The sequence below is a fragment of the Squalius cephalus genome, assembly GCF_949319135.1.
Source record: "Squalius cephalus genome assembly, chromosome: 10".
Lineage (NCBI taxonomy): Eukaryota > Metazoa > Chordata > Actinopteri > Cypriniformes > Leuciscidae > Squalius > Squalius cephalus.
This window is the reverse complement of record NC_137131.1, coordinates 18,522,938-18,534,809: the sequence shown is the minus strand read 5'-3', so window position 1 is coordinate 18,534,809 and position 11,872 is coordinate 18,522,938. Positions and strand designations below refer to the sequence as shown.

At 39.6% G+C, this 11,872-nt stretch overlaps 1 protein-coding gene across 1 annotated transcript in view; it reads right to left on the bottom strand.

The window, feature by feature from the left end:
- Positions 1–282: 282 nt before the first annotated feature.
- Positions 283–11,872, bottom strand: part of hs2st1b (heparan sulfate 2-O-sulfotransferase 1b) — a 90,830-nt gene continuing 79,240 nt past the window's right edge. Inside the window, exons 2-7 of the mRNA XM_079884269.1 lie at positions 8,374–8,612; positions 4,429–4,514; positions 3,025–3,163; positions 2,809–2,906; positions 2,505–2,662; positions 283–1,492 (exon numbers count right to left, since the gene is read on the bottom strand). Of these exons, the coding sequence (XP_079740395.1) occupies positions 1,266–1,492; positions 2,505–2,662; positions 2,809–2,906; positions 3,025–3,163; positions 4,429–4,514; positions 8,374–8,612 (947 nt within the window). The 3' untranslated portion in view covers positions 283–1,265. The remainder of the gene's footprint in view (positions 1,493–2,504; positions 2,663–2,808; positions 2,907–3,024; positions 3,164–4,428; positions 4,515–8,373; positions 8,613–11,872) is intronic.

Sequence of the window (11,872 nt, the reverse complement as noted above, 5' to 3'; positions counted from 1 at the left end):
CATCCTGAAAACAACATGGTCTCACAGACAGTTACGTTTATTTGAAATGCTTTGAGACAGTTTATAAAATAAAAAAAAGATAACGAAAGATAAAGGACCCAAAATACAAGGGAAGAACCCAAAAATAAAAAAGGAACGCTGGCATCTTTAAAAGTTTAAAACACAGACATTGTTTAAATGATCTGAACAACTGCTGAAACCAGGGTGGGATAAATGATTCATGAAGGCACTATTGAGTGTACAACTAATGTTGTTTAAACCTTTTCTTTTTTTTTCCATATCTTCTGGTAGAACACACTATAATAATTCAGACTTCTGAGAGGGTGGCAGTCTGTTGAGAACGTGGTCCTGACCTCTACAAGATGATACCAGTAGTTAAGACTCAAGGAACCAGATCTGGACTGAGAAACAGGATCATGGAGGTCATGATCTTCCATTCAAAACAGTCTCTGTACTTGAAAGTATACGGACAGTGCAACTTCTATTTCATTATTTTAGAGTCTACAGGAGTTGTGATGGAAAAAATGAGCAATAGAAAAGAAAGCAAGCACCAGTGGGTTTCTCAAAAAGAAGTCTATTTTCTAATTTTAAACTCTACTCAACCATTTGGTCCAATTACATAAAATATACACGTAAATACAATTTGTACAGATATGAAATCTGCTTCACCACTTTCTAACCTCCGGCTAGGCTACAATACCTTTACTAAAGTCTGTAAACACTGTTCATGGCATTCTATTAAAAATCAATATACACAATGCAAGAAAGTGATAAGAATTCACAAAACCACAGTTAGTAGTAAAATAAGGAGGTGCTCCTAATGTACCAAATGCCTGGTACAAAAAGTACCCCTTTTGACCCTGTTCAAAATTCATATTTCACAACAATGACTGATGGCCAAAAAAGCTTCTGTCATTTTCTTTTGGAAGGCATGATGAATAATGTGAAAATGTGATGTTTATGTCACAAGTGTTTTCACTGCTGTGAAAGTCCATAAAAAGATACTGGGCTCAAAGAGACTTGATACAGAGAGTCGTGGTCAGCACTGCGTAAAGTCTCTCTCTCTTTATCTCTCTCTCAAAAAAAACAAACAAACAAAAAACAAACTAAAAAAACAGGCTCTAAAACCCTCACCACCTCTAGTCTAGGACCTCCAGGATAATGGTGTCCACATTTCTTGACGTCCTCTTCTTCTCTTCCCAGTGAAAGTGACAAACCAGTACATGAACAGGCCGAACGACACATGGACCGTGATAATGCATACTCTAGTTTACTTTTGGATAGATTTTCTCGTAAAAGAAGTTCTGAGCCAGCAGGTAAAGCTCCCCATCTTTTTCCCTGACGCTGTGAGCGCGCACGAACTGAAACTGTTCCAGCGCAAACTCATAGAACTCGTTCTCCATCTTCCATATGTTGGACTGCTGCAGCTTTGTGATGGACTCTTTAGTAGGAGGTTTCTTCTCGCTCGTTTTCCTCAAGTGAGACTTCTTACCTGCAGTTGAAGTCAAAGACAATAAAATGCAGGTCACTCAGGAGGTTTTACTGGTTAGTATCATCAATTTAGTTTTTAATGCTGAATACCTGAATAAGACAAACACATGAGGGGCCTTTTAATAGCTAATATATTGAATTTTAACTTCACATGTTAAATATGAGCTAAAAAATGTATAATTATGCGATGATATAATTATTATAGTGATGCGTGTTAAAGTGATTTTGGTTGGGAAAAAAAATATGTTAAGCAATTTCTTTATTTTCATTTCCTAACAAAAACGGGAAGATTTTTAGTGCTGGTAGAAAAACATAAAATATAGCATTTGGTGTGTAATCTGCTTTATGCACACTGCAGTCTGCAATCAGTAAGATTTTTCGTTTAAAGAAATGTATTATTTTACAGCAAAGTGACAGCAAATATGTTTATAATAACGTTGCAAAAAAATGTGCGAGGACACTCATGCTCCAGACTGCCATGAACGCGCTCGGGATGGTTTGCTGAGGCTGTGGATTACAGGTAATAATGTTGTAAATAATGTTAGGTTCCTTGCATTGACTGATCGTTTCGCTTCTTAATACCTCAATGTATTGTCAGGAGCCACGGGTATTAATTTTATTTTGTCTGCATATGTTTTTTTGAATCTCAAAGTGACGGCACCCATTGACTTCCATTATATGAATCACAGAGGACCACGGTTTCAGCTAAAAATCTTCTTTACTCTTCTACTGAAAAAAAAGTCACCTACATCTTGGATATTCTGAGGGTGAGTAAATTCAAAGCAAATTTAAATGTTTGGGTGAAATATCCCTTTAAGGAACTTCTCTCATGGACTTTCATAAATGGACTTTCATAGATGTGCCATGAATTTGAACTTCTGGCCGTTCCTCTCACAAAGCTATCGTATTAACCTTTTGTGTAACATAGAAGAAAGTAAGTCAGCTTTGGAATTAAAACATTGAGTGGATGTAGTAGAATTGTTATTTTTGGTTGACCTATTCGGATCAAGTACCTGTGCGGTAGAGCTCAGTTGCTCCTCTGAAGAAACGTGGTAGCGCTGCCTCGAGCATCATGATAAAATCCTCCAGCTCCTCAGTCACTCCCACTAGCAGATACTCATTCACCAAATTATACTTGGCCTGCTCGAGAGCCCATCTACTACCAACATTCCTACACACACAGACACACAAGATCAATTCCAGCTCCTACGCAGTTGAGAACAAATCTGTAATGGGTGATTCAATCAATTAATGTAATGAGAAAGAGCATTAAATGAAAAGCAGAGTAACAGGCTGCAGACTGCTCATATTACCCACCAGCACTCTGAGTAATGGCCACAGAAGAACGGGATCTGTAACCAAAGCTTCTCAGGAGTGCAATCAGAACCTCCTGACGACACACACTCATCAAACGTCTGAAACACAGTCACACACGTTGCATCTCAGCATTCGTTTGGTGAGAACATGAAATGTTACTTGTCATAATGGAGGCATTATCAAATATTAAGAGATAAAAACCTTCAAATACATTACCTTTTTGTCGCCCTGCTTTCTCCGTCTGAGACCTGGCCGATAATCATCTCCAAATCGGAGAAAATAGTAGTAAGACACCAACCTCTCGATGGGGTCCCGTACGATGTTGATGTAAACCGGCTTCCCCTTGATCCCAAACCTATTTGGGAAAAATATATATTATACACAAATAGATGTCTGGTTTATTATCTTTGTGGGGACTCTCCATAGACGTAATGGTTTTATACTGTACAAACTATACAGTATATTCTATCCCCTTACACTAACCCTACCTTTAAACCTTCCCATCACACAAAACTTTCAGCATTTTTACATTCGCAAAAAAAAACAAAAAACTGTTTTCTGTATGATTTATAAGCTTGTTTCTGTGATACGAGACCCCATTTAAGTAGCTGTACAAACAAAAAAACAAACAAACAAACAAAAAAAACATTACTCAAGTGAATCTTGAGACAAAACAATGGCACTGACATGTTTTAAGATTTGTGTCAGTACAAGTTGCTTTCAGTCAAGACTAGGCTTAAAGGGATAGTTCGGCCAAAAATAATATTTAACCCATGATTTAGCTGTACTTCGTTCTACGTCACGACGCTTCCTACACTACGTCCTACGTCATACACCGGCATCCATCTCCTGTGAACGCGCGTCGACTGTTGCCGGAAGCAAGATATTTTCATTTATAAAGTTTTAAATATGTATATTTTTACGACAAAACCGCACGGATTACCCTCAGAAGTCCTTCGTTTATCCCCCTGGAGCCGGATGGATTACTTTTGTGAAGGATGCATGCACATTTTGGGACTTGAAGGAGGTGGACCCCATAATTTCACATTATAACCACTGAAAGATCTAAGACATTTTCTAAAATAACTGAAAATGTGTTCGTCTGAAAAATGATTGACATATGCATCTCGAACGGCTTGAGGGTGAGTAAATCATGGGTTAAATATCTTTTTTGGCCGAACTATCCCTTTAAGCCTTGTTTGTGAAACCGGGCAAATATCTATAAAAAGTTCCAACCAGTTCAACCAGCAGTAAACTCCTCCTACTACTACTACTAGTACTACTACTACTACTGATAATAAAATTTAAGAATTTCTTAATTTTTGATACATGTTTCTTTTCCTTTCATGACAGCAGCACAAACTCCATACATACAAAATAAAATATTCAGTGTTTCAGACTTCCATTCCATTGATGAGCATGTTCCAAAATAAAGGCTTGTTCCATTTTTAACCACTAGAGTGCAGAAGCACCTAAATGTATCACTTCTTCTCACATCAGTCAATTATGTAGCTGTCTGATGGACCTCTCTTTTGCAGGCACAGACAACAAATAATTTACTAAGACAATTGCTTACAGTAATTGTTGTGATGGTTTTATATGAATACAGCAAAAACTCACTTTGTAAAGTCCAAGTAGGCGACATGGCCGTGGTAGAAACCTGGTTTCATTTCTCGCCAGGATGTCACGTTCCTTACAAACCTCATCTGTAAGCACAAGATAACACATTCGATTTGTCCCTGTGCACAGTTTATAAACCACTAAATTTATTTTAATGCATGTGTGATATGCCTCCATCATTCAAGCAACAACGATATCCAAATCTCAAATAACAATCTCGCACTGACGTCCTTCATCTGTCACAGTCTGCTGAACAAACCAGCCAAGTGAATACTTAATACAAACCAGACACAAACACATTTCAGCAATGTTTTCTCCAAACATCCTCCCCATAGTCCCACAGCTAAACTCCCCTGGGAGGGGAAAGGTTGTACCTCCTGCACCGTTGACAGGCTTTGTTGAAAGGTAGATTAGATATTGCCTTGGCAGACTTGCCCACAAGTAACACCTTCCCTCCCAATGCTCCAGGGCATTTTATTTTGCAGATGACAAGATGACATGAATACAAATTCAAACGTATGCTCATGATCGCAGTCCGACACAGCCACACGCTGAGTTGAATAACGTTGACACTTGTGAGGTCAAAAGGATGCAGGAATGCTTTTTGTTGAAGGCAACACTTTCAACCCTGCAAATAAAACAGGTGCATTCGTCAAAACCCGAGATTGATTTCCGTTAGCTGACAACACGTTCCTCTATGTAACAATACATATGATGAATAGAGAATTGTATTTCTTTGCTGTTGTCAACAAAATCTGTGCTTCATTCTTTTCCCCCCTTGTTCTTTTTCTCTCTGGGTTCAGCTTGTTCAACGCTGCTTGTCACACAAAGGCACAGCAGCAGTGTGGATATTGACAGTAGGCTATGAATAATGAAGGTGGAGCCAGAGATGAGAAGGCTTGTTAGAGAAAGTGTGCGACAGAAACACAGGGCCGCTGTGCTGACATCACCTGGCCTGTCAGAGTGTAAATTTAGCAAAAGATCATCACTATCTCATAAGTACAAATGCCCTAGACCTCTGCACTCGGTCCAGAATGCACAGGTGTGTCTGTAAAATGTGCCTAACAGCTGGCATATTCACAGACATTGGCTGGCTATTTAGTTATCTTGTAAGCATTTTTAAAAATTAATGCCATTTTTTACAACTCTGATCACCTGTGAGTATACTTAAAGAGATGGTTTGGAGTAAAATCAGCCTAGGGTCCTTTGCACCATGACCTCGAGCCAAACACCCCCCAGAAGCCTTTTTTCCCTCGGTCGAACATTATTAAAGTTAGAGATATCATGGATCCAAGGTTGTATCTCGTAGATTACCCCACTAATAATGCCCAGAATGGTACCAAACTTCTACAGTAGTACAAATAGGTTCTGTACTCATAAAATGAGGCATTGGAAAGTTTGTAAGTACATCAGGAGTTTATTTAAATAACACTTGCCTGTTGGCTAATGCTACCGCTAACCCAGACGTCGAGGTCACTTCCGTAATTTGGGAAAAGCACTTAAAAGTCCTGTCAGAAAGCGATGCATAAGGATGTAGTGTGACGACAAATTATAATTTTTTCCGAAGTGTCAACTTAGTGTCAACTAATAATTGTTGCAAACTGGTACTACTAACAAAATATTAGTGCATTCCTGGAACTGGGCGTCGTTACACTACATCCTTATGCATCGCTTCTGCCAACGTGTTTTGTGAAGTGACGAATCACGCTTCTCTGTTTGGCAGTCTGATGGATGAGTCTGAGTTTGGCAGATGCCAGGAGAACATTACCTGCATGACTGCATTGTGCCAACTGCAAAATTTGGTGGAGGAGATATAATGGTATGGGGCTGTTTTTAAAGGGTTGGTCTAGGCCAGGGATGGGCAACTTCGGTCCTGGAGGGCCACTGTCCTACAGAGTTTAGCTCCAACCCTGAAAAAATCACCTGCCTGCAATTTTCTAGTAATCCTGAGGACCTTGATTAGCTTGTTCAGGTGTGTTTGATTAGGGTTGAAGCTAAACTCTGTAGGACAGTGGCCCTCCAGGACCGAAGTTGCCCATCCCTGGTCTAGGCCCCTTACTTCTAGTGAAGGTGAAATCTTAATGCTTCAGCATACCAAGCCATTTTCGACTAGTTCCAACTTTGTGGGAACAGTTTGGGGAAGGCCCTTAACTATTCCATCATGTCTGTGCCACAGTGCACAAAGCAAGGTCCATAAAGGCATGGTTGGATGAGTTTGGCGTGGAAGAACTTGAGCCCGGACCTCAACCCCATGGAACACCTTTGGAATGAACTGGAACGGAGATTGCTAGCCAGGCCTTCTCTTCCAACATCAGCGCCTGAACTCACAAATGCTCATACTGGATGAATGGGTAAAAATTCCCACAGAAACAGTCCAAACACTCTTGCGGAAAGCCTTCCCAGAAGAGTGGATCTTCAAAGAGGGGACCAACTCCATATTAATGTCTATGTTCTGTATTTAGAATGCGATATCATTACAGTCCCTCTTGGTGTAATGGTCAGGTGTCCCAATACTTTTATCCATATTGTGTATATATCAAGACGGCCTGAAGTGGTTAAACAAGCTAGGTGGGAAAATGTCTTTAAAGGGTCCCATGGCATGGATTATTTTATTATTTTATAATGTTTCCTGGGGTGCCCTTATAATGTTAGTATGTTTTTCAGATCAAAAATGGTCATAATTTAGAAATAAAAGGTATTTTTCCTAGCCTGATTTTAACCCTCGGATTTGAACGCTCTATTTGAAGGGGCGTGTCTGCTGTGAGACTTCAGTGTAAACGCCCTCTGCTGTGATTGGCTGACATGTTTGCATATGAAATAGCTAGTTACATGTGGAACTCTCTCGAAAACTTTAACCATTACAGCTTTTATACGTTTTTACTATTACAGCTATCGAGATTAACGAATCGTGAGAAGTTTTTAAAGTATTTAGATCTATTCCCATCACATAAAAGGTTGCAGTGATGAGCATTGAGCAGATGACAGTCTTTTGATCACGTGAATAAATATCTTATCATTGAAACGCAGTTTCTGCACTCTCACTAATAATTTCACCAATGCAAACATGATGTAAATACAGTAAGAGCTTCGTTGTGCAGTGTAACAGCGTCATTGATTTCATAACGAGTTTTGGCAAGTGTCCAGATAAACTCGCGCTGTGTGATTGATAGCTTGGGCGATTGGAAAGGGATTGTTCTTTGATCACTTTCTGTATATATTTTAATCACAGTTTAAATAAGATTATTTTCATCCCACTAAGAGAAACGACGTGAAGTTGATCGTTTAGTCACTGGCTTGATTTACTGATGCATAAACAGAGCAAACTAACAACTTCGAATTAAACTGTTGCGGTATCCGATTATAGATAAACATCAACCACGCCTGTTGACATTTCTTTTCTGTGGGAAGGGTATGTAAAGTCCTCACATCCCCTGCACAGCCTGGAACATAACATTTATTTCCATGATCTGCCATTTTCCCTATGATCCTCGCTTGTTTCTTCACCTGCAGAACTTCCGATGATTCCAAACTGCGCAGTTCCGCCTGGCCTTGAACATGGGCTGGCATATGCAAATTTTTGGAGGCGTACATATTAATGATCCCGACTGTTGCGTCACAGTCGGTGTTATGTGGAAATTCGCCTATTTTTCAGTTTTTTTTTTTCAAAAACGAGATTTAAATAAGAAGGAGAAAACAATGGTGTTTGAGACTCACTGTATGTCACGTCCATGTACTGAACTCTTGTTATTTAACTATGCCAAGATAAACTCAATTTCAAATTCTAGGGCACCTTTAATCTCTTTTTTTGTCTCGTATGACTGGATTTGCAAAAGATTAAGAATTTTGGATTAAGAATATTGGATTAAAATGTTAAATAACCTCATAGTATTTATAGAAATGCCAATTATTTTTATGTAATTCAAGCTGATGTAATGGACATGTTACCTGGTCCTGCAGGGACATGACCGGATTGTTCTTGGTGGTGTTGATGTGGAGAACATGGAAGCGGTTCTTTCCGCACAGGTCGTATGCGATGTTGGTGAAGGAGGTGCTGGCAGTCTTGGGCACACGGTTATAGATGATGACCAGATCCTCAATCTCAGGCAATGCTGGAGAGTCCCGCAGACTGTCCCGCGTCTGTCTATGCTCCACCTCTCGCACCTCGTGTCTGGCCATGGTGCGCTCTGCAGGAGAAAGAAGAATTTTCAATCAGACAACACCTAAAAATATAAATGTTATTGTAGAATTTCTACAGTCATACTTCATTAGGGTAAAAAAAAGCATTGTTCAGGTCATCCTTGTACACATTTCAAAAAAAGCATCTCAAACATGCCATGATATGCCTGACATTTAAAAATAAATTGAGTTAATTTGACCTTAGATTGTAATAAACATGGCATTAAAGATACAGTGCGTATTTTTTCTATTTTAAAATACTCCTATAAGCAAGATGATCGAAGTTTCATTTTATGGAGAACTGGCTACAGTTCCAAAGTACTAGTAATTCCAAAGGACAGCAAGCACATAACGAGAGAGAGAGAGAGAGAGAGAGAGAGAGAGAGAGAGAGAGAGAGAGAGAGAGAGAGAGAGAGAGAGAGAGAGAGAGAGAGAGAGAGAGAGAGAGAGAGAGAGAGAGAGAGAGAGAGAGAGAGAGAGAGAGAGAGAGAGAGAGAGAGAGAGAGAGAGAGAGAGAGAGAGAGAGAGAGAGAGAGAGAGAGAGACTACAGCCCATAAATCAGGGGCAGCTAAAGATCTGTAAAGGTTCCCAATAGGCCCTTCAGCCACCTGTTGATTTAGGTGACAGAAAACAGCAGCAGGATGAAAAGCCTAAATAATGGAGCAAGAAGGGAAAACAAAGCAAGCAGTTTCAGCAGCAGAGCATGTTTTTCTTTATGTACACACACACACACACACACACACACACACACACACACACACACACACACACTCAAGCACAATAACTTCACTGCCGGTATTAAGACATCAGGAGAATTCTGCACCATAAAATCACTCAGCTTTCTGTTTTTAAAAAAAAAAAGTGTAAAGTAACACACAAGACAAAATACACTCACCTAAAGGATTATTAGGAACACCATACTAATACTGTGTTTGACCCCCTTTCGTCTTCAGAACTGCCTTAATTCTACGTGGCATTGATTTAACAAGGTGCTGAAAGCATTCTTTAGAAATGTTGGCCCATATTGATAGGATAGCATCTTGCAGTTGATGGAGATTTGTGGGATGCACATCCAGGGCACGAAGCTCCCGTTCCACCACATCCCAAAGATGCTCTATTGGGTTGAGATCTGGTGACTGTGGGGGCCATTTTAGTACAGTGAACTCATTGTCATGTTCAAGAAACCAATTTGAAATGATTCGAGCTTTGTGACATGGTGCATTTTATCCTGCTGGAAGTAGCCATCAGAAGATGGGTACATGGTGGTCATAAAGGGATGGACATGGTCAGAAACAATGCTCAGGTAGGCCGTGGCATTTAAACGATGCCCATTTAGCAAACTATCTTTAGGGGCCGAAAGTGTGCCAAGAAAACATCCCCCACACTATTACACCACCACCACCAGCCTGCACAGTGGTAACAAGGCATGATGGATCCATGTTCTCATTCTGTTTACGCCAAATTCTGACTCTACCATCTGAATGTCTCAACAGAAATCGAGACTCATCAGACCAGGCAACATTTTTCCAGTCTTCAACTGTCCAATTTTGGTGAGCTCGTGCAAATTGTAGCCTCTTTTTCCTATTTGTAGTGGAGATGAGTGGTACCCGGTGGGGTCTTCTGCTGTTGTAGCCCATCTGCCTCAAGGTTGTGCGTGTTGTGGCTTCACAAATGCTTTGCTGCATACCTCGGTTGTAACGAGTGGTTATTTCAGTCAAAGTTGCTCTTCTATCAGCTTGAATCAGTTGGCCCATTCTCCTCTGACCTCTAGCATCAACAAGCCATTTTCGCCCACAGGACTGCCGCATACTGGATGTTTTTCCCTTTTCACACCATTCTTTGTAAACCCTAGAAATGGTTGTGCGTGAAAATCCCAGTAACTGAGCAGATTGTGAAATACTCAGACCGGCCCGTCTGGCACCAACAACCATGCCACGCTCAAAATTGCTTAAATCACCTTTCTTTCCCATTCTGACATTCAGTTTGGAGTTCAGGAGATTGTCTTGACCAGGACCACACCCCTAAATGCATTGAAGCAACTGCCATGTGATTGGTTGATTAGATAATTGCATTAATGAGAAATTGAACAGGTGTTCCTAATAATCCTTTAGGTGAGTGTATATAGAATAAAGTAATAATTGTATAAATGTTGTAATTACCCTATATAGGCCTATAATGAATTATATCAGAGCTAAATCACCATTTGAAAACCACTTGTCTATACATGTTGAGAGATGATAGCTTTGAAAATCTACTCTTTTTTTTCTAAGTTTTCTGCTGATAATGTACTTTTTCGTATTTCATAGGTTTTCAGTTAAATTCTGGGAGTTACAGCAATTGAAACTAAAGACGGTGACGACAGAGACTACACATGATGATCCCAGCGACATTTACACAACTCACCAATGTAGGATGAAGAGTTTACAAATTCTAAAATCTAAAGCCTGAATATAGAATCTATTTCAAAATCAGCTCCACACATAGATAAAAACATAAAAATGAATAATTAAACAAATAATTATCAGTCAACTGCATCGAAATTTCCACATCAGTGTATTGCTAAATATTTTTGTAGACATATATGCTTTCCTTAAAATGGAACTGCAATGTTTTTCATAAACAAACAAGCAAACAAACAAGCAAACAAACAAACAAATACATTTTCAGCTATAACACATCTGAGTTTGGCAGATGTTTCCAATCTTCAAAACCTGCCACAGAAGGAAGGCACATTGCTCATGAAGCTCAATGGTTGTCCCGCGTGAAGGACAGTGGGTCACCAATAAGATTCAATGTTCTACAGTATATTTTAGCCTATCAATCTGTCGTTTCTGACCAAACTGTTAAAGGCTGTGTGATCTGAGCTGGACACCCTCTTCCATATAAAGCGAGCACAGCTCCCAATTCTTCTGTGCCCTGGAGGTGCTTTCAAAAGACACAAGTGCACTCTTAAAAATAAAGATTCCAAAATGGGGGTTTTCACGATGCCATAGAAGAACCACTCTTTGGTTCCAAAAAGAAACTTTCAGTGATCAGTTCTTAAAAGAACCATTTTATTTTCTTAAAGAAGCTTTTTATTAAGAACTTTTTGTGGAATGGAAAGGCTCCATTGATGTTAAAGGATTTTTATGGAACTATCATTGCCAATAAAGGACCTTTATTTTTAACTGTGTGTCTCATGAGGGACCAACACTCAACAACAAAACAAGAATTCTCCTGTGGTTCACATGGAGCCAAGAGAGTTCAGGATGGAAACACCAAATATTA